Raw genomic sequence first — 24,367 nt, 5'->3', positions numbered from 1 at the left:
TAATTTTTTGTCATACTTATTGCCTATGTATTTTTTATTTACCTGCCATTCTAATCACAGTATTAAAATCAGTGTGTAACAGCTTTTACATGACATTAGTGGGCAATAACTAGAGCTTTGCAGGGCAATTTAATGTTCATAATGAAATTCAATGTATTGGTTTGTTCCAACCATAATGTCCATTACATTAACATTACATATTGTAACATCTATTGACGGATGTTATTCCTCCAGCCGGAAGAAGAGGTCTTTGAAACCAAATTTTCTCTTCTTCTCTGCTCTGGCCAAACTGAATTTCTTAGCTTTCTGGACTGATCTTCTGCGTCAAAACTAAAATCCTAGCTTCAAATCAAGATTTTGAAAGATTGGGGCTCCCAAAATCAAAATATTTTTACAATGGTCAAGTATGGGTTTTTCTTGAAGGAGAGCTTAGGCGCAATGGTAAGGTTGTCGCTATATGACCTGGAGGTCACGGGTTCGAGGCGTGGAAACAGCCTCTTGCAAAAATGCAAGGCAAGGCTGCGTACTATAGACCCATTGTGGTCCGTCCCTTCCCCGGACCCAGCCTACGCGGGAGCTTTGTGCACCGGGCTGCCCTTTAAGTATGTGTTTTTCTTGCGTTTTCACTTTGATTACCTCTTGATTTAGGTTAGTGGTAATGATTCTGACATGGATAGACTCTAGAGGGGTTAGATTTTGAGATAAAGAATATAGAGAAAATCCTGACGTGAATGTTAGTGAAATGCAATTATATGACCTTCTTTTTGTCTATTTAAGCTGATTTAAGATTGTGTAGCATGGACGTTATATAGTGGTAGGAATTTTTTATTTCTCATTTTTTACAATTTATTTATCTCTTGTTTTTTTTTTTTTTTTAATTCAAGGTAAGGTTGTGTACTTAGACCCATCGTGCTCTGCACCCTTCCCCAGGGTGCATGTGGGACCTTTGTGCACTGAGCTGCCCTTTAAGTTAGGGCTTAGGACTTGCTTTTGTGTATTTTAGTTCATTTGAGCTTGTATAACCTGAATCTATTAATATAGAGATTGAATTTTTTAATTTATTTTATATTTAAACTAATTTTAATTTTATTATTTTCAGTTTTTTTTTTTTTTTCAGTTTGGGCGTTTATTAATTTTTAGATTAAAAAGTGTAAGTATTATTTAGTTGTAATTTAGAGTTGGAGTTTAGATTACAATGTGCAATAAACTTGTTATGATGCTTACTTTTCAGTGTATTTATGATTTCTTACCTCTGTAATAAAAAAAAAAAAATTTGTGAAAAGTAACCAATATGAGGCTTTTTCAGCAGGAGTGTCTTGGAAACTGAGGTAACATTCAATAGTTAGTTACAATATATGTTGCATGTAGGTTGATTACAATTTAATAAATTCATTGAAAATATTAGTATTTGAGGTTCTGGTGTCAAGACATGTGAAGATGTGTGTTTTTTACAAGTTTGTCAATGCAAAAAATGGATTCACGGATGCAGTAATGGTTATCTGCTATGTATCATCTGCAATGGCTGCAACTCTTATTGTTACACAGACTTTTAAACCATGGTCCTATAATAGCTGGTCTAACTGTCCTATAAAATTTTCTTTTCCAATCTTTGAGGCATTTGACGATCACATGATGCACTGGATGCACTTCTCTATTTTAGTTAACCTACTTCAACTATATGCACGTCTCCATTTGCACGTCTCCATGTATGACTGCTCCCTATTATTAGCCGATGTAGAGGCATCATCTTCTCTCTCTTTATTGGAAGATGTAATGAGTAGTTTAGAGAGCGATGTCTGGATCTCTTCAAATTGAGGCCTAAACATATTGTTTAAGCTTTAGCCAAGCTTCCATCTAGGACTCTGCTAAGTTTTCTGAAGCAATTGTGTATGAGTGAATATAAAGAAATCCTCTCATCCAACTACTGCTGAGAAAGGTTTTATTGTTTATTGGTGCACTTTCTAATGGTTATTTCTTGTTCTTGACTGCAGGTTTTAGGGAACAAAGCATTTCAATTGGGAAGCCATGCAGAAGCTGTTGAACATTATACTGCTGCTTTGTCATGCAATATTGAGTCACGCCCCTTTGCTGCTATTTGTTTTTGCAATCGTGCTGCAGCATACCAAGCTTTGGGCCAAATTACTGATGCAATTGCAGATTGCAGCCTATCTATAGCTATCAATGGAAATTATCCAAAGGTTCGCCTCTAAGTTGATGCACATTTTGTTGTAGCTTTCAGATTCCATACTGAGGAAGAACATGTAGGCATATTTGGATGTCCCGTGAGAATTTATTTGAGTTCATCACCTTTTGCGTATTCATTGAATGAACATTTTAATACTAAGTTGATTTGTGAACAAGTCACCAAAATAAATAAGAAACACTATTATGTTTGTATAAAGTGGAAAAATACAACTCCTATTGCTATTTTCTGGATCATGTGGAGGAAAAGCAATTGGGGAGCTTCTGGGGGATAGGAAGTTCCTGTCATCTCATACTTGAGTGACCATCTTAGATTTGGTTTCTTGTTGTTTTTCCTACGAGTTCAATGTTGTACACAGGTTGGTACTTCTGATGTCTTTCTTTAGTAATATTACTGTTCTTTATTTATCCCAAGAAAAAAAATGAAAGAAAGAAAAAGGATACCACATTGAACTTTGACCCTCACATTTTGGACTTTCTTTTTGACATGGCTGAGGTTTGCTGGATTCGGCCGGGAGAATTCTCCAGGTTATTGTGGTCCTCTCTCCTGCCTTTTTTCCTTTTTTTTTTTTTTTTTGTTAAGTAGAGGGTAGCTTTCTGGTTTTTGTAGTGGTTGCTTGAATGGAAAAAAAAAAAGTGATCTATTAATATTTTATTCGTAATTCGAATCTGGTAGATAGTTAAAATTTACTCTGAAGTAACACTCTCCAGGGTTGCTGCTTACTCTCTACTTGAGTGTCGCATCTTCCCCGTGCCATTTGTAAGACATGCTGAAATTTGATGCTTGTTTCTTTGCGATTGTCTTATTAAGGTCTTTAACTTCCAAAAACAATTGCAAATTTCACTTTCCACCAACAAAATTGAAAGGGATTTCCTCTCAAAAAATTTCCTTCAATATTTCTACAAATTATCTCTGTCATTCTTGAAATTTTTATAAAATTTGGCTATGGACCCAAATTTCTTACAAATTGAAATCAGCTCAGAGCAACACCAGAAATGGCAGGTGCTGTCTATACATGAGCAAACTACCACGAGCCACATATCACCCACAAGAGAGGCTCAGAGCTGAAAGGAGAAGGATAAGAAACCCTAAAAGACACTCAAACCGAGGAAAAGCATATCTACTTTGAGAGTCAATAAGGGAGAGGAAGGATAGGAAGAGAAGGGCTGTAACTATGTCAGATTAATAATCTTCAGAGTTCCTTGCTCTGACACCTTCTTGTAAATCTGAAATAAATTAAATATTCAGTGAAGAAAATACAGCACTTAAGGTTAGAGCTGGAGAAGAGAAGAAAGAAAGAAAGCCAAGTCGGTAGTTTCCTGGAGCATATGTACCACTCCAGGTCTGCCCTCTTGTAATAAGAAAAAATATAAAAGGACTAATATACTCCCTCTTGCACCACATAATTACTAAATCTTTTCTAACAAAGATGTATGTGGTTACTGTTTTACCATTATTGGACTTTAAGCACCACAAACTTGTCATTACTGTATTTTATTACAAAATTTTAGCTCTAAATCATGCATTATTATGTCTAGTAATAGTTTCTGTAGTTTCATTAAAGAAACCTATATTTTACAATTCCTGTCATTTAAAAAAAAAAAATTGAAATTGAGATTGACTTTGAAATCACATCTTTTTGTAGCTTCAAAATTTTAGCAAAACTGAAATTTAAAACTTTGATTCTCATGGGATTGGTGCATGTGCTAACTCCCTAGAAAAAGAACCAAACATATTGTGGCACGGTAAAGGTATCCTATTGCTTGGGTTTTAAAATAAAAAAATTGGGGATGGTGATGGCGGTTGACTGCACTGATGTTAAATGTCCAGAACATTTTTATGAAGTTCAGCCTTTGTGGGGATTTATTTTTTTGGGGAATAGCTCTTTTTAATAGTGTAGTTTCTAGAGATGGTAGCCCAATGGCAGAATTTCTGATGATCAGGGTGCCAACAAAATGGAGTATTTATCTGGAAATTTGGAGTCCTTCAGAATTTAGTCTCTGGCGGTGTTGTCATTGATGCTATTTTTTTCCATCTTATGTTTTCCCCTCCATCCTGGGTTATGTCTTTAAATTTCATTTTCTATATACAAAAGCTATTAAATTCATTGATGGCTTTGACTCTCATGTCATTTTATATAGTTATTGTGTTCATTTTTAATGTTTATTAATGAGAATTTCTCTTTCTTTTTCTTTTGAATCCTTGCCTAGTCAAAAAAATGTTCAGACAACCAACCTTTGAACACGTTAGTTATGTTGTGCTTGGTTTTAATGCCTGAGGTTTATTTATGCTGTCACTGTGCAGGCAATTTCTAGAAGAGCCACCTTGTTTGAGATGATTAGAGATTACGAACAAGCAGCTAGTGATCTTCAGCGACTTGTATCTCTTCTGACAAAGCAAGTAGAAGAGAAGGCCAATCATTCTGGACCATCTGATAAATTGACTAGCTGTGTGAACGATCTAAGGCAAGCTCAGTTACGCCTGTCCTCTGTGGAAGAAGCAGCAAGAAAGGAAATTCCCTTGGATATGTACCTAATTTTGTGAGTTTCCCTTCCAGTCTAATTCCAACCATTCAAAATTATTAGCATTCCATTTTTTGCTTAGTCATCACTTAGAAATTACAAGTAGTCAATAGAAAGTGTCATGCATTAAGGTCACGTTTGGTTTGCCTCAATGTCTATTACTAGGAATAGATTGGTTGTAACAAAAGGATTTGATACTTTACACACACAAAAAAGTACCATCACCGTAAAGCAAATAGCAATGCAGTTTTTGTTGAGTCCATGATAAGGAATAGACAAAGAGTAACCATTCTCAAATTGTACCATGGGAATTTCAATTCGCATCCTATTCCATGCTGAATGGAATAACACAAAACTTTTGCATATAATTTATTGCACTCCTTGCAATTGTTATTACATTCTCATTGTATTCCATGCTATTCCTAGGAATAGATATTCCGCAAACCGCCAACAACATGTATAAGCCTGAAGTCCCACTAGGTGGGGTAAGCTACATGAATTTTTTTCTGCCAATTCGCATTATCAAGAGCATTTTCCTCAGCCAGCTTAAAAGCTATTAAATCCTTCCTCTCTATTTCACTCCATGTTATTTTAGGTCTTCTTCTACCCCTTTGATTACCAACAACAACAACTAGCTCACTCCTCCTCATTGGTAACTATTTGGCCTGCGTTTCAAATGCCCACACCATCTCAGCTGCCTCTCCCTTATTGTCTATAGGTGCTATGTCTAACTTATTGTGAATATGTTCGTTCCTTTTTAATGTTATACTATTCATCGACCTTAACATTCACATTCGAAAACTTTTACTTTTTGGATATGTTATTTCTTAATTGCCTAACTTTCTAATCCATGAAGCATGGTTGATCTTATATTTTTTCCATAGAACTTTCCTTTTAATGTTAAGGGTATTCTAGGATCACATAACACACTCGAAACACTCCTCCATTTTACCCAACTTGCTTTTACTCTATATTACATTCTCTTCGATTTTTCCTTCTGCTTGCATAATAGTTCTAAGGTTTTGAAAAATCTATTTGTGCTATTTATTTCTTGATGATTGAGTTTAATCTTTTCTCCAATATTCCTCCTTACTTGGTTGAAACTACATTTTATATATTTGATATTATTTCTACTTATCCTAAAGCCTCTAAACTTTAAAGCTGCTCTCCATAGTTCTAACTTTGATTCTATTTCATTCCTATTTTCTTCAATCAAACCAGTATCATCTGCAAACAACATACACCATGGAATCTTGTTTTGGGTATTTCTTGTGAGTTTATCAATCACTAAAACAAAAAGATAAGGGCTTAAAGTAGAACCTTGACGTACTCCTATTGTGATTAGAAGTTCTATAGACTCTCCCCGTTCAATCCTAACGCTAGTCGGTGCTATATCATACATATCCTTAATGACGTTAGTATACTTACTGCATACTCCCTTCTTTTCTAAAACTCACTATAGAACTTTCCTAGGTACTCTATCATAGGCTTTCTCTAGGTCAATAAAAACTATATGCAAGTCTCTTTATTCTCCTTAAACTTTTAGATTAATCTTCTTAAAAAATAAATAGCATTCTTTGTTGATCTCCCAGCCATAAAACTAAATTGATTTTCTAAGGCTTGTTTCTAATCTTATTCTTTGTTCAATTACCCTTTCCTATAGTTTCACCGTATGACTCAAAAGTTTAATTCTGTGATAGTTATTAAAATTTCAAATATCGCCTTTATACAAGTTTTAACGTGCTTTTCCTCCATTCATCTAGCATTTTTTTTGGTTTTCATAATAGTGTGGAATAAATTAGTTAGCCATATACTTCCATTATCCCCTAGACATTTCCAATCTTCAATTGGAATGTTATCATGTTATATAGATTTCCCACTTTTCATCTTTTTTAATGTCATCTTAATTTTGGTGACTCTAGTTTTGTGAATAAATCTCAGATTTTTAGTCTTCTCATTAACTTCTACGTTTAAGATTTCAAATTTGGTTTTCATTAAATAACTTATTAAAGTTTGTCTTCGCCACCTCTCTTTTATGTTTTTTTCTTTAACCAAGGCATTATCATCCTCATCCTTTATACTTTTTAGTTTTTACATTAACTAAATCCTTATACTTTCTTTATCTAATTCTAGCAAGTTTATATACGTGTCTTTCTTTATTTTTTACTGGTCTAGGTGTCTAGCACATAAATTATCATAACTTTTATATTTTGATTCACTAATGACCCTTTTTTTGCATCTATTCTTGCTTCTTTCTACTGTACAATGTTTTCTATGTTCATACAATATTTCCATGTTTTAGTCCAAATTCTTTTTGTTTTTACGGTGTTTTAGATGTCTTAATCTCACCACCAACTTTCTTTAATGTCTGAGAATCTTTCTCTAGATTCACCTAAAAATTTTTTTACTATCTTTTTAGTAGAGCTAGCCATCATATTCCGTAGGATGTTTGCATCTATCTCATCCCCTATTTTCCATCACCCTCTTTAATCATTTTATTTTAAAATTTTACTATATTTTCTCCCTTCAGATTCCACCACCTAGTTCTCTTGCATTGATTTGTGTTGCTCTTTCTCTTCCATTTTTTAGTGCATGTCTAATACTAAAACTCTATATGTATGGTCAAATTTTCACCTAGGATAGCTTTACAATCCTTACATAATAAACGATCTCCCCTCCTAGTTGGGAAAAAAATTATTTGGCTTTTATTTTGTCCACTCTTGAAGGTTATTTAGTGTTCTCTCTTTTTTTTTTAAAGATTTTTTTTTTAAAAGTGGGTAATCATCCTAACAAGATCGTATAACATCAATATTAAAAGTGGGTAATCATCCTAACAAGATCGTATAACATCAATATGCTGAGATTTTGAATGACACATTGGGTTCTTATTGAGATGGATGGCACTCTGACTACCACAATAAAGCACAATTTTTTTTGCTTTAACCCCAACTGAGTAGGAATTTTCAACCATAGAAGTTCCTTGCAAGCTTCTGTCATAGCAATGTACTTGGCCTCAGTTGTAGATAAAACAACATTTTTTCCCAATTTAGATTGCCATGATATAGCTCCCCATGAAAATTTCATAAAGTATCCTAAAGTGGACTTCATATTGTCAATGCCCCTAGTCATATTTGCATCCATAAAACCATCCACAACTAGTTTATCATCCTCAAAACATAAACATGCCCTAGAGATGCCCCTGAGATTCTTAAGAGTCCACATTATTGTAGCCTAATGCTCTTCACTTGTATTAGAAAGAAACTGACTAGCCACACCAACTACATGAGCAGTATCTAGCCTAGTGCAAACCATAGCATACATCAAACTATTAGCTGCAAATGCGTAAGGCACTCTATCCATTTCTTCTTTTTCTTTCTCATTAGTGAGAGAGTTAGAGATTGCTCTGTGCCAAGCTTAAAGTGGCCTACAAGTGGAGAGCGAATCGGTTTTGCCTTGTTCATGTTAAACCTCTTCAACACCTTTTCAACATATTTCTCTTGAGATGGCTAAAGCTTGCAATTTGTCCTGTCACAAGTAATTCTCATACCAAGGACTTTTTTGGCTGGCCCTAAGTCCTTCATGGCAACAGTCAACATTTTATTAACATAAAGCAAAAGAATAATAAAATTACCATCATAAAACTTTTTGACGAACACACAATGGTCTAGAGTAGTTTAGTGTGTACTCCTGGTTCACCATAAAGGAGTCAAATTTTTTGCACCATATTGAGGTGCTTGCTTGAGGCCATAAAAGGTTTTTTGCAATCTACCCACAAGATGTTCTCTACTTTTTACTTTGAACCCCTCTGGTTATTCCAAATAATTTGTTTCATCAAAGTCACCATGAAGGAATGCAGTCTTTATTTCAAGCTGCTCAATTTCTAAATTCAAGCTTGCTGTCATACCAAGAACAACTTAGAAGACATCTTAACCACAAGTGAGAAGATTTCATTGAAGTCAATTCCTTTCATCTGCTCGAATCCTTTCACAACCAATCTATCTTTGTACCTTGGATGCAAGCGATTCTCTTCGGCTTTCAACTTGTAAACCTATTTTCATCATTCATCATAGGTGGAGGAATTGGAATGAAGTCAACAATGCTTTCCTGCACAATTTTTGGCTGCCCAATTTTCTTGCCAACTAGATCCAACAATTTGTACCAAATTCTTCATGTGCATAACTCGAGAAGATGCATTGTTTAGATTTGCCATCATGCTTGGATCATCTCTTGGAATGTGAATAAACCCTACAATGAAATATTCTTTAGTGATCATAAGCCAGGTCTTAAATTTCGATTTTGACTCAAACTTCGAAGCTCTAAAAGTACTGAAATTTCAACAAAAGTTTCGATCTCAATGTCAATTTCTATTTCAATTTGAAAAAATAATGGAAATTAGTAGTAAAGCATGGAATTCTTTGTGAAACTTTAGAAATGTAAACATAATAATGTAAGTTTTAGGACTAATATATTACAAGTTAAATACATATATGTTGTGTATGAGGTGGAAAAGTTGTAATATATTATGTATAACAAACATATTTGTAAAATAATGTACATTAAACATATTCAACTAATACAAATGAAATTCATAAATCATTTAAATATTATTTATTATACAAATAATGATAATTTAGACATGACTGGTTAAATAAAATGCTGCTGCAAGTTTTTTTTTTCATATAATTTCAAAAGCACTTGTAATAATATTTTGTTTCAATAAAAATAAATAAAATAAATTAAGAGAGAAATTTCACTTCACTCTTAAATCTCTCATTTGAATTCCGATGAAATTTCATTGTATAGTTAAAATTTCGACAAGTTTCACCAAAATATCAAGATTTCAATAAATTTTGGATGATTCGTTAAGATTTTGACGGAAATTATGCAAGACGGAAATCGACTGCCATTTGGATTTCAAGGGTGACAAAAACCGGAAATTTCAATGGAAATTTCAACAATTTCGTGGAAATTCAAGACCATGATCATAAGATACATGTTTCCCTCACCATACCTTTTATGGCACATCACCTTAAGTGGTACTGAAGGAGAAAGGCTGATTAGATCCATTGCAGTTCTCATTGCTTCACCTCAAAAGGATTTAGGTAGCTTTTCATGAGAGAGTAAACACTTGATTCTTTCTACAATGGTACTGTTCATCCTCTCTGCAACCTTATTATGCTATTGTCTCTTGAATAGTTTTCTTGAGCCTGATGCCATAATCTCTGCAGTAAGTTTCAAATGGACCCTTGTACTCACCACCATTGTTTGAACCCACACTTTGGCTGTATTCCCTCTCTTTAACACTAGCATGAAAGTATGCCTGGTCTTTAGATTTCAAAGCAAAAGCCCACAGTTTTCTAGGGCAATTATCAATAAAAGTAACAAAGTAGGAAGCACTGACAAAGTCTTTTCATTCACAGTGCAAACATCAATATGAATCAAATCTAAAACATGTGATCATTTAGATGGAGGAGATCTATGAAATGCAACTCTATGCTATTTGCCTGCTCAACAATGTGTGCAAGTCTTTAGAGGCATAGTTGTAATAGGAAGTAGTTGCATTTTGCCAAGGATGTTAAGACCTTTTTCACTTATGTGCCCAAGCTGCTTATGCCATAATTAGATAAAAGTCTTCACTTGCATTCACCTCTCCCTTGCATAGCTTAGTTTGTGTCAAGTAAACAGTGCTCTCTTTCTTTCCTTTAGCCACCACTAAGCTACCCTTAGTAAGTTCCCTTCCCATTTACAAAGGCATCAACTAACCCTCATCATCAACTACGTTGGTGGATATCAAATTATGCCGCATTGTAGGAATATGTCACACTATTTAGAATCAACTTGCATCCAGTATCAGTAGCTTGTATCAACTCCTCTCCAAAGTTCTAGCAGCCAACCTCAAATTGGCAATTTCAAACATGGTTAAGAAGCACCAATATGGCTTTGTGGCAGGCAGACAGAAATGGATGCTGCTCTGATTGTGAATGAGGTCGTTATACCTATTTAAAGGGTGGGAAAAGAAGTTTAGTTTGTAAACTTGAAGTGGAAAAGGCCTTTGATCATGTGAATTGGAATTGTCTGCTATCCTCAAAAGAATGGGTTTGGGGCAAATTTGATGCAATCAGATCAGTCGTTGCATTTCCACTGCTTTATTCTCTGTGTTGATTAATGGCTTCCCTATGGAGTTTTTAAAATCATTTCGCAGTTTGAGGCTAGGAGATCCCCTCTCCCCCTACTTATTTATCTTGGTTTTGGAGGTTTTGAGCCACATGATAACCAAGGCAAACAAAGGTTGCCTTCTTAAATCGCTTAACATCAGAAGGAGCAGAGATAATTTTATAATCTCCCAGCCCCTTTTTGCAGTTGATACTATTATTTTCTGCAAGGATGATCCAGTACAAATTCTTGACCTTAGATGTGTCGTCCTTGGGTTTGAAGCAGTCACGTGTCTGAAGGTGAATTTGAGCAAGAGCGTTATCATTCCTATGTGGCCTTGTGATTGTGGCCCCTTGCAAAAATTCATGGCAGTAACCTCAGAAGCTTTCCTATTTCTTACCTTGGCCTCCCAAAGGCTTGCCTTTGGGAGCCAAGTTCAAAGATGAGGGTGTTTGGGATCCTATAATTAGCAGATTTGAAAGGAAACGAGCTGGCTGGAAATGGATGTCTCTCTCCAAGGGTAGTAGACTCACTCTTATCAAAAGCACCTTAGCCAACCTCCCAGTGTATTTTATGTCTTTATTTTCCATCCCTAATGCAGTGGCCAATCGATTGGGAGGCATCCAAAGAAGATTCCTTTGGGGAACACAAGAGGAATTCAAAAATCATCTTGTGAGGTGGGGATTTGTTAAACAATCCATGCAAAAAGAAGGACTTGGTATTTGATCCCTTCTCCCTTTTAACTAGGTAATCTTGGGGAAATGACTCTAGGGGTTCATGTCGAAGAAGAAACATTTTTTGGTGGGAAGTCGTTGCTTCTAAATATGGCCTTCATCACAATGGTTGGGCCTCTAGAGTGGTGACTAATGGATATGATGGTGAGTGTGGAAAACAAGGAGGGTGTGTTTTTTTTGGCACGATATTTGGTGTGGTGGCTCCCAGCTTAGTGCTTCATTCCCATCTATTTAGACTTTCTTGCAACAAAAGTTCCCTCATTTGCCATCACCGAGAATGCTCAACTCATGGTAAAGTTTGGAACGTTCCCCTGATCAGAAATGCTTTTGACTAGGAAATTGACACTCTTATTGATTTTTACAGCAGCTTTTACAATATTCAGAACCAGGGATCCTCCAACAATCCCAAGTGGTCCGTGAGCAAGGAGGGAACTTTTGCAAGCAAGTCCTATCATAACCACTGACTCATTCTGAGTTGTGCTTTCAAGTGCAAAAGTGCCAAGTTGTATCAAGGATGAGTCCAGGATCGTATTCCACAAGGACCACTGAGTATCAAAGTACTTGTGAAAGTTTAGTGAGATCCTGTTGCTGTAAAATGTGGTTTGAAAATCTTTTTGGTCTTTTTATGATTTTGAAAACAGTAAACAAAGTGGGAGATGCTTGAGTAAACTATCAAAATGAGACTAAAGTTTTATCAATTTTCCAAAAATGTAAACCTACTAACGCAAACAAACTAAAAAGATTGACTAAAGCAATTTACCAGACACTCGTATTATGGGTTTAATGTCTGTTTGCTTCCACTGTTTACAAATTCCCTAGGCCTTACTTCTCTTCTTGTTAATCCAATCAAGACATTAATAAGATGAAATTTGATTACTAAAGCTCGAGTAAATTTGCCACATTCAAACGGAAGAAAATATAAACTCTCATTAAGCATAAACCGAATATCATGTAAATTAGTTGATGAAAATCCTAGATCAAATCAAGGTTTTGATGTGCCTAACGTCAACAACAAAACAAGAAATAAGAGCCAGGAATTTATCAACGATGCCTTAAATTTTCGGTTTCAACCAAATAAAAGTTTATCAATAATTTCATAAGATAACTAATAAACCATGGAACGCAAACGACATCGACCCACAACCCGAGTTACCGAACTTAGCCACTCATGCTTGCAATAGCCGAAAAAGCGGGAACCTTATGTCTAATCAGGCAAGTATCGAAACACGCATTGACTAAAGACGATAACTTTAAACACATAACTAAAATATGCACGAATAAAAACTCAATCAAACACTTGCACAGACAATAAGAGCCAGATCTTTAAAATAATTAAATACTACTAATAAAATTCACTGCTAAACTACTTGAAAATTCAGATAAATAATTAAAATGCAATAATAAGAAAAAAATTTAAATAATTTTCAAAACTTAAACTTTCCAAACAACCTTCAATAAAACTTAAATTACTATTCAACTAGTTAAATAACAATATTAAAAAAAAAAAGTAGAAAAGATAAAAGAGAGATTGCATGAGCTGTGCTTTCTGCTGGAGCGGAGGACTGCCGTGGATCGGGCGTGGCTGGAGCTGGAAGAAGCTGAGCCTGAAGGAGGTCTGCTAGTGAGCTTCGGGTGGTGCCGCTGGTGCTGGTGGCTGCTGGTGTGGGGCGTCTCGGTTTCCTGTGGCTGTGCAGAGAAGCAGAGGAGGGCCTGGAGCAGAGATTACTGTGCTGGCCGTGGAGCTTGGCTGGAGCTGTGGTGGCCGTGGAGGACTGTGATGCTGTGGAAGGCCGCTGCTGGCCAGAGGAGAGGAGCTTGGGTGGCTGGATCCTCGGCTGAAGGCTCGTCCGTTGCAGAGGGACCCCGCCGCTGGTGTTGCCGGAGTGTAGCCGTGGAGAGTTGCAGAGAGTGGTGGAGTTGCAGAGGCTATGGAAGAGAAGAGAGGATGAGGGAATGTGAGGGAGCGCAGAGGGTGCGCGGAGGCACCCCAAAAAGGAGGAAAAAGAGTTTAAATAGAGAGGGGAAGGGAGAGCCCTAGTGAGTAGTGAGACCCGCGTAGTGAACCGGGTGTGACCCAACTAGCCAAAATGGATCTGACCTGGCTTGCATGGCCGGGTCACATCATATATTTATATATATATATATTTTTTTCATTTTTTTTTTGTTCTCTGTTCACAGCCTGTTTTGACCCTTCTGGAGCCGGTTTCTCGCAAAACTCAAAACACGAAAGTTGTAGATAATCCTTTCCTCTTTCTCCAGAAATTTGAATCGTCTCAATCGGAGCTCAGATGGAAAAGTTATGCACGAAATACGAACAGGTGTGGGTTTTGGTTCCCGGGACTTTTCCTGCGACAAAAAAATACCAAAAATTCATAAATTGTACAATGAAACTCAAGAATACTAAATTCGGCACTTTTTTAAAATATTAGACATAATTAGGTATTTAATTAAAAATATAAGCCATAAAGACCGGATTAAAGTGTCCAATTACGCAATTTTGACGCGTAATCAACCACCTTAGCTGTCCGATGAAGTGCACCAGCTATTTTCTTTGGAAGCCCATTTTCAAAATAGCAGTCCTTTCCAAGGTTGCTTTTTCCACCTGGGAGGCCACTTTGGGGAACATCCTCACCCTTGACAACCTTCAAAGAGAGGGCACTCTACTATGAATAGGTGTTTCCTGCCTCAAAGAAGCGGAATCTTTGAATCTCATTCTTTTCCACTTCCCTGAACTAGGGCTATCTGGAGCTTGGCCATTTCCTTGTTCAATCATAAATGGGGCATTGCAGCATCGGTTGAGAGTGAGATTTGGGCTTGGAAAGGGATCTGCGTCAACAAGCCCAAAAGATAGCTTTCATGGGATGGCCCTTTCTTTTGTTCCCCTGGAAATTTTTTGGGCGCAGTCTAGAAAGAAAGAAATAGAAGAGCTTTCATGGGATGGCTTCTTCTCTGCAGGCTGTCAAGGATAGCTAGATTTTTGTGATCTCCTTTTTATTCTTGATTTTTTGGATGTACTTCAATGACTCGTGTTTGTTTTAGTTTTTTGTTGTTTGCATTGTGCTCGAAAGGCATCTTCTTGATGCCCAATTTATAAAATAAAGTTTCTTTAATGATTAAAAAAAAAAAAGGGCAGCCCGGTGCACAAAGCTCCCGTGTATGCAGGGTCCGGGGAAGGGGCAGACCACAATGGGTCTATAGTATGCTGCCTTACCTTGCATTTTTGCAGAAGGCTGTTTTCAAGCCTCAAACCCGTGACCTCACACGGCGACCAAAAAAAAAAAAAACAGAAACAAAAACAAAATAAAGAAAAAAAACAAGCTAAAATCACCATTGATTTAAGTTGTAACGAAGCCACACCGAGATGTAACATGGAATGAGGCAGCTGAATGAACAACCCATGCAGAGTCTTGACATGTGAGATTGACACAACAATCATTACAAATGATAACATCACCATCAGATGAAACTGTTTTTGTGCTTACTTCATTCTTTTCTTCACCTCTCTTTCTAGATTGCTGTCTTTTCAGTTTTCTACACTCTTTTTTAATATGTTTGAGCTTCCTGCAATGGTAGCATATGATTCCCTTTCTTGACTTGGATCTACCTCTTGACTTATCCTGTATTTTACTATCATAAAGTTTTCTAACTTTTTTTCTCCCTTGTTTTTTGGTAACAAGTGCCTCTAAATGTGAAGAAGTACAATTTTCCTTCCTTCTAGTTTTTTCATTAATATGCTATCTTTCACCATAATCAAAGTCATATCATCATTAGGAGCCAAGTTTCTAAATGAGATAAGTAAGGTTCCCTAACTATCTGGCAAAGAACTCTTAAGTAGCAATGCTTGCACTTCATTCATAAAATGCAATTTTCATGATAGATAACTCGTTTAGAACTTCTTGGAAATTGTTTAGTGCTCCACAATGTACACCCATCTTTGTATTCCAAGTTCGCATGCTTTTTAGTTAGAAAAACTTTGTTTTGTGTGGTATTCCATTCATAAAAAGATTTCAATTTTTGCCAAATCTTATTAGCTTTAACTTCTTGTTAAATATGGTGGGATGCATTTTGGTCAGCTCATTGCCCAATTTGTCTAATAGCTTTTCAATTCAACAATTCCCAAACATCATCGTTCTTGTCTTGTGGCTTGATTCCTTCTACTTTAACGAGTTGGAACATTTCTTTACAGTATAAAATGTCTTCTATTCTAGACTTTAGTCTTCCAAAAGGAATGATTTGAGGCTGTGAGCTTGAACATTGTGCAAGAACTCTCTTCTAAACCCATGCAAGAAAACACAATCTCAATGCGAAGCTCCAATTTTGTAGGGGTGACACTAAATTCTAACAAGCCGAAGAAAACATAATCTAGCCTATTTGCGCAAGACAAAGGGGAATAACAATAGCTCACCAAATGATGAAATCATACAATCTAATCAAACACATAAACAATCACAAATTAACCCACAAGAGACAAACAATTTTACATAGAGAACCCTCCACTATAGAGGGAAAACCACGGGACCAAAGTCCGGCAAATCTTCCACTATATCAACAATGGGCTTACAAGTACAAATCCTCCTAGCCAAGCTAGAGATCACCAATCAACAAGATCATCAAGAGTGTACAAATTACAAACTCTTGGATAACAGTAGTATTCATAACCCTAAGGTGGATTTCAACAAGAACACCAATAAAATGTCTTTCCAAGTGGATATATGTAGGCAACGAATGGGAATGTTGATGAATGATCAAGACTGGTAGAAATAATCTTCATGCCACCAGGAATAACATACTACAATTTTGTCAAAATTGGGCTTCAAACAACCATCCAATTTTGGCTCCAAAGTCATAAAAATGGTGAAAAAAAAAACTAAGTTTTTGTTTTCGTCCCTTGCTCTCAATGTACACCCACTAGTTACTGCTAGAGTTGCAAGCACACAATGACCCTTTGATTCTCTCACCCAATAGAAAAATGCAACCAATGACAAAGTATAAATACATGGCAAGTACCCATGCAAACTCACTAACCAAGCTTTGACTTCTTTTTTTCCCCTCTTCTTTTTCTTTTTGTCATTTGTTGAAAGATTAGTGTTGTCCGCCAGGGTCCCACCACATGGGCGGACACCACCCAACACAATGATCTTCAAAGAGGTTAGGAACATTTTCTGCCTCCTGATGTAGTGGATATTTTATGAGGAAAATTTATAATAATTTTCTCATTTTTTAATATTTGATGTGCCTGGATGTCCTGCTTCAAGGAGAAATTTTTAATTGTTTTATGTCATTTAAACACATGGATTTTGGACTTCTGTTGCTTCTATCATATTTGATGGATTTCTTAGCGACATAATTTTAAATAAAGGCCGCGACTGTTACGTAACGGTTTTTTGAGTTACCAATATCATTACACACCGCGAAATCGGTGAGAAGAAAAATCACGGCCATAGCGGCCGTTACAGACTGCAACCGTTACGTAAAGGCCGCTACGGTGGTTACACAACCGCTACAGGACTGTTACACTAAAAAAATTATTTTATTTTTTACTTTTTCTTCTCACTTTTTCCCTCTCTTTCAAAAATCATTATCAATATACCATGTGGCGAGAGGGAGAAAATATTATAATAAAGATGACAATGATACAAAATTTACTATTTCTTTAAATACTCATAATAGATGCATTAATTAACAATTTGAAAATACTAGTTAGGAAAATATTTTATTATGATAATTTTAATAATGTGATATTTATATTCTATATTTTTCAACTTCAACCATCTTTCTTTTCTAGCTATTTTATATTTGTATTATTTATGTCTTATGTGTCTAATAGATTAATGGAGTGTATAATGTATTTTGTTCTATTAATTAATTTAGCACACATAAGAATTTATCATAGAGAAGAACAATAAGAAGTATAAATTACACACGCACACAAACGTAATTTTTCTATCAGTGGTGGTTTAAAACAAATGTAAACTTGTTGCCCTTGCCAAATAACTTAGTTACTCAAACTAAAGGATCCAAAATACACTAAAACTCTTTCTAAGAAGGATTAAAAGTTTAAAACATGCAAGTACGCTAATATGCACAAGCTTATGCGTGCTTCAAAAAAATTCACGGCCATTACACCTTCCCGTTATGTAACATCCACTACTCCCACTTCCCATTACGTTACGCTACCCGCAACCGCGATTTAAAACCATGCTTAGCGATAAACATGCCCCACCTCTTCACTGCTATGTCCTTCTAGATGCCTGGCACACCCAGTTTTCATCAACAAATGTGTTTGGCATCTATGACGGTTAATGATTTTATCTTCAAATTATTAGTCATATACTAGACTGGCATTATGAATAGTTGAATACTGTAATCGGAAGACAGCCATTTGTGTTCTCCCAGATACTTTTTTCTTGCTGCAACATCATGACTTGCAACTATGATAAATTTCAAGGTTTTAAATTCATATTTGTCAGGGGCATTGAACCATCTGTCACATCGACGGAAATTAGGAAGGCTTATCGGAAAGCTGCACTTAGACACCATCCTGACAAGGTCTCAAGCTTTTATTTTCTGCTACTTTCAAATGGCTACTGCTTTATACCCTCTTACAATATTCTTGATTGACTTAGGCTGGTCAATATTTGGTACGAAATGAGAATGGAGATGATGGGATTTGGAAGGAAATAGCTGAAGAGGCCCACAAGGATGCTGATCGTCTTTTCAAAATGATTGGAGAGGCATATGCAGTACTCTCAGACCCTACTAAGGTCTCGTACACAAATATGCTTTTTGTTTACTTTCATTTTTTTTCCTTAAATTAAGTGTGAGCATGTAAATTAACACACAAACACATGCATACATATACCGTGAACTCCCAATAATAAATTGATTGTTGCTAGCAAGCTAAGCATGGTAAGGTGGTCACTACTGTGCTGTTCATCTCACTCTTACATGAGTCCTTAATGTGAGGATTGTGTTTATTCTCTCTCTCTCTCTCTCTCTCTCTCTCTCTAGTGCACATGTGCACAACAACAACAAAACCAAGCCTTAAGTCCCAGCAGGTGGGATCGACTATATGAATCTTTTTCCACCAATGTATGCAATCATAGACAATTTCTTTCGATAAATTCAGGTCTATTAAATCCTTACTCACTATCATGCGCACACCTGTGAACATGTGGTAGAAATGTGGAAGAAATGGCTGCAAATAGCTTAAATGAAGATTAATATGAAAATACAAAACCAAAGTTAGAGCTGTTTGCACATTTTCTCCAATGTATCGATATAACCTACAAATAATCATACCGTCCAACAATAATAAACCTTGTAAATGCTTTCTTCATTCATGTGGAGAGACAAATCTTGTTTACTCAAATTTGGGATGATCTGATTTTCCATCCAGCCTTTTTTCCCTCCCCCCCCCCCCCCCCCCCCCCTTCTTTTCACTTCATGCTAACCACTTTGATGACCATATATTTGCAGCGTTCACGGTATGATCTTGAAGAACAAACCAGGAACGCTCAGAGCCAAAGCTGTGGAAACAACACACCAAGAACACATACAGATTTCCCAAATCATCCCTTTGAGAGAAGCAACAGCAGGCGACAATGGCGAGAGGTATGGAGATCATATGGAAATTCTGAGTCTCATGGGTCAGAAGCACCTCGATCAAGCAGGTACCGCTGACGATACATGCGAGATGCATTATGAGCACCTCAAGATTTTTATGTCATGTTCAGAAGCTTGTATGATGATGGATTTGTTCAGAAGCTATTCTACCTAGCTTCCAGTGGGAGGTCCAGTTGAGATCCAGCTGACGAGCGGCGTATTCAGGTACTTGAAAACAAACGGAGATGCACGCAGACATGAAATGCTTGCATTGGGAATCTTTGAGAATAGTGATCGAGTGTTCGTTTTGGCGTGTCTTCAAATGATTTGCCGCCAAAGTGTGCCTGTGCGTGGGGGTGTGGATGTGTGTGAGCGTGTGTGAGGGGGAAAGAGAGAGAGAGAGAGAGGGAGAGTTGTTTTTAATTGTGAGCTATGTATATGTGGCGGCAACGTGTACAGGTCTAACAAAATGCATGAATGCTGACTGGAATTTTTTTTTCGGGCTCAGTTATGTGCGAGTTCTCACCTCAGGCAGCACCAGCTATAATTGTGAACAAAGTCATTCAGTTAATTTTTTGTGTTGGATATGATTTTTTGCTCATTCGTTTGTAACTTGTATGGAGAACAAAATGAGAGACAAGAGTGAAGGCATGCTTTGTTCATCAAGGAAAATGTAAATTTCATACAGATATGGCCTATAGACTTGTGGTTTTTAAAGCCTGAATCTAATCAAGCTGCAGGTGTATTGCTGAATCCCAATCTGAAATCTGGTCAGCACCATCCGCCCAGATTTAAGTAAAAGATTTTGGCAAAGCAGAGGTGAGAAATTCAATCGTATTTGAATGTCTCTGGGGCTCTTGTGAAGAAAAGTTTTATTTTTTATTTCAAAATTTTTAATATTTGTATAGAAAATGTGAAAGTATTTTTCATTATTTTTAATTTGTATGAATTTTATAAATAAACAATAAACAACATAAGGTGATAGCTCTGTAATTATTGGAATAATAAAATTATAAAATAATAATTCTTTTGGTAGCTTTTAGAAGGGTTAGGGAGCATTATATTCTATTTTAAAATTTTTAAATATTATAAAAAAGTTTCTTTTAAATATTTATTCATTTGTATAAGATTTTGAAAAATGTCTTCTTATTCTTTCCATATCTTTTCGTACAAATAAAAGATAAAACTAATGCCCTTTTTTTTTTTTCTTGTAATTGTTAAAAATTCAAAATTAAAACTACTTTGCAAAGCTAAATAATAGTCATATACCTTCAAACTCATTGTATCAAAATTTAAAAATAGAATTCATTTTTTTAGCAAGCTATTAATATATATTCGTTCAATTTTTTAGTAATTTTTTTTTATGTATTAATTCTTGTCTATTTTTTAATTTTACTAAATATTTTATGTCTAATAGTTATTCTCTGGTCCATTATTGTAACTTCGTGAGCTGCTCAATAAATGCAATAATAGTAAATTCAGTTTTTATAAATATGGTTTTAAATCAAAAATTATATTTAAACACAACACAAAATAATAAAAATGCTACTATAATTGTAAGAGAAGCTAAAAAAAAGTTTAGCTTATGAAAAAAGCATTCATTTTCATTTTTATTTTTTTAAAAGAATTTTTTTTTAAAAAAAATAATTTCTTTTTCAGTTTTGTAACATTTGTATAAGAAAATGAAAAGCAATTTAAAAAAACACCTTAATTTTCAATATTTAAAATATGTATATTATATAATTTTTGAAAATTTGAAAATAAGGCGTTTTTTATAATTATTAAAAATTTAGAAAAATATTAGTTTCCATTTTTTTCTTTTATAATACAAAAAACTTGGAAATGTAAAAAACAAGTTCAATTCTTATAATTCTTTAGAAATCTAAAAATACAAAATAGGAAAAAAAAAAAATTGTTTTCAACAACTAAATAAGCCTTAGAAGTGCAAACTTGCAATTTAGATATCTTAACAATTAATAATTTGAGCCATATATTTTGATGATATTAAATGTGTTTAATATCTTTGACTAAGAGAATAAGTAGAAAAGGAGTAAAGGGATTACCTCAAAATAAAAGTATAATATTAACTCTATTTGAATCAAAAGCTTTAACCGTGAGCAAGCTTATCTCATTTTCATGAGTAATTGAAAAAATTGACCCATTATTTCGTGAGATGCTAAACTCTTAAATCTCCTATAATTAATTCATAATCATTATATAAAAAAGTGATTACACAACCTAATTTTGAGACTTATTTAATGAATGAGTCAAACTTGGACATGAACCAGCTTGACTCATGAGCAGTTTGATTACAGAGTTGGTTGAACTCATACTAATAGAAATAGGTTCAATAGAATGAGCTTATTTTTCTTAAAATTAGAGACTATTTGGGCATGAATTCATTTAACCCGGATTTCATAACCTAAAACAAGACTCAAAAAGAATATGTTAGCTTGGTGGAGGGACAAAAAAATCCTAGGGCAATATTAAAAGAGTCTTTCACCCTTTACCATGAGAGTTTTAAAAGATTGAAACTGTTTGTAATTCTGTAGCTTAGCTCAAAAAGTAGTCACTTAACTCATTAATTTGCATAAAGATACAATATTGAGCAAGTATATTCAAGATTGGTTTGAGTTTAGCTTAAGTTCAAACTCAAATTCAATAAGAAGTCAAGCTCAAACTCAATTAAAAATTTAATAAATAAGATTGAATATGATTTGATTCGACTTAGCTCATTTGCAACTATAACCCATAACAATGTGTCTATTTTTCACCCCTCACACTTTTTCACGAACTTTATTGTTCAACTATATTTTTTATAAAAGTTTTGATAATTTGATTAAGTATTTTTTTTTTTTTTTTAGAGAGTGAAGAAAAAAAAATTAAATACATCAATGACAAACCTTAAATCTTACCGGGTAGGGTTGGTTACATGAATCCTTTTTCAACAATTCACTTAATTGAGAGCATTTTTCTCTATTTGATTATGGCTATTAAATTTTTCTTAACTACCTCATTCAAAGTTATTTTAAGTGTTAGGACCGGAGGAGCCCATGGGTGGGGTTGATCCATATGGTTGAACACCAACTTGACCTAAAAGCTTAAGTCTATTGGGTCTTGGGCCCAACCATATATATAAGCACCCATCATCCACTCACTTTTTTCAATGTAAGACAAACTCACAAGTGGAATTCTCAACAATCTTCCCCTCACTTGTGAGTTGCAACTATCCCCCTTAAATGAAAATCGTCTCCCTTATGGGAGTAAGTCATTCTCCAACAGTTGCTCAAGTGGGTCTTACCACTGGCACTTTACATGCTTTGGATTGCATTCCACGTGCCTCTGAACCAATCCTACTTCCCACGTATTGACTCTATTCGGATCCATCCTAGGCTTAGATAATCCTTATTGGCCTCGGTCACACACTTGGTCCTCCAACTGTTAGCACGTCAGGAGAATTAGCTTCACGTCTCGAATTTTTACAATGTCGCTCACCCATAGTTATGAACCGTCGGCTCTAATACCATTTGTTAGGACCAGAAGAACCCATGGGTGGGATTGATACACGTGAATGAACACCAACTTGACCCAAAAGCTTAAGCCTATTGGGTCTTGGGCCCAAGCATATATATAAGCACCCATCATTTACTCACTTTTTCCAATATGAGACAAACTCACTAGTGAAATTCTCAACATTAGGTCTATCCTTGCCTCTTTTCATACCAGAAACAATAAGTCCCTCACTCCTTCTCACAAGTGCTCTACTAGGATTGCGTTTCAGATGCCCAAATCATCTAAGTTGCCCTCTCCCTTATCTTATCTTCAACAGGCGCTATGCCTAAATTATTGTGTATATGCTTATTTCATACTTTATATTATAAAGTTATACCACTCATCCACTTTAACATTTGCATTTCAACAACTTTACTTTTTGTATATGTTGTTTTCTAGTTGCCCAACATTCTAAACCATAAAATGCATAGATGGCCTTATAACCATCTTATAAAACTTTTTTTTTTTAATTTTAAGAAAATTCTACTATCACACAATACACTTGACGCACTCCTCCATTTCACCCAACTTGTGTACTATATCTTCTTCAATTTCCCCTTCCACTTACACAATAGATCCAAGATATCAAAATCTATTAGTGATATTAATCTCTTAATTATCAAGAATAATCTTCTCTCCAATGCTACTCCTTATATTATTGAAATTACGTTTCATATATTTTGTCTCGTTTCTACTTATCCTAAACCCTTTAAACTCTAATGTAGATTTCTAAAGTTCTAGCTTAAATTTACTCAGCTCCTACTATCATCAATCAACTTGATATCATCTACAAACAACATATACCAAAGGATCTCATTTTTGATATTTCTAATAAGTTCATCAATCACTAAAGTAAACAGATAAGGACTCAAAGTAGAACCTTAATGTACACCTATTGTAATTCGAAATCTCTATGTTCCCCTCTTACAGTTCTAACGCTAGTCACTACTTTATCATATATATCTTTAATGACCTCAATATATCTACTATATACCCTCTTCTTTTCTAAGACCCACCAAATAACTTTTCTATATGAATTATCATATGTTTTCTCTATGTCAATAAAATTCTTATGCAAATCTCTCTTCTTTTCCCGAAACTTTTCCATTAAACTTCTTAAAAGATGAATAGTTTCAGTTGTAGATCTCCCAAATATAAAACTTATTTGATTTTTTGAAATCCTCGTTTCTGGTCTTGTTATATGTTCAATTATCTTTTTCCATAATTTCATCATATGACTAATAATCTTAATTGCATGATAGTAATTATAGTTTTGAATATCACATTTGTTTTTGTATAAAGGTACTAATATACTCTTCCTCCATTCTTCTGACATTTTCTTTATTTTTATAATAGTGTTAAATAGATTATTTAATTGGTATTTTATTTGGTCATATAGATTTCCTACTTTTTATCTTTTTTAATGTCATCTTAACTTCAGAAACTTTAATTTTACGAATAAATATTTTATTTTTTAGACTTCTCATTTGTCACTACCAAGTTCAATCTTTCATTTTGGTTTCATTAAACAACTTATTATAATATCTTCACCACCTCTCTTTTATGTCTTTTTCTCTAACTAAAACATTATCATTCTT

At 35.0% G+C, this 24,367-nt stretch overlaps 1 protein-coding gene across 2 annotated transcripts in view; it reads left to right on the top strand.

Annotated features, from left to right (window-relative positions):
* LOC131149321 (uncharacterized) overlaps nt 1-19,934 on the top strand; it is a 69,682-nt gene extending 49,748 nt beyond the window's left edge. Inside the window, exons 7-11 of one of the 2 annotated variants that reach the window (XM_058099678.1) lie at nt 1,992-2,198; nt 4,508-4,743; nt 18,083-18,161; nt 18,239-18,376; nt 19,092-19,934. In XM_058099678.1, the coding sequence (XP_057955661.1) occupies nt 1,992-2,198; nt 4,508-4,743; nt 18,083-18,161; nt 18,239-18,376; nt 19,092-19,295 (864 nt within the window). In that variant the 3' untranslated portion in view covers nt 19,296-19,934. The remainder of the gene's footprint in view (nt 1-1,991; nt 2,199-4,507; nt 4,744-18,082; nt 18,162-18,238; nt 18,377-19,091) is intronic. The other variant, XM_058099679.1, reaches the window with a different exon arrangement.
* The last annotated feature ends 4,433 nt before the right edge of the window (nt 19,935-24,367 follow it).

Source organism: Malania oleifera, chromosome 2 (assembly GCF_029873635.1).
Source record: "Malania oleifera isolate guangnan ecotype guangnan chromosome 2, ASM2987363v1, whole genome shotgun sequence".
Taxonomy (NCBI): domain Eukaryota; kingdom Viridiplantae; phylum Streptophyta; class Magnoliopsida; order Santalales; family Ximeniaceae; genus Malania; species Malania oleifera.
The sequence above is the reverse complement of the archived record's forward strand: the minus strand, read 5'-3'. Positions and strand labels throughout refer to the sequence as shown.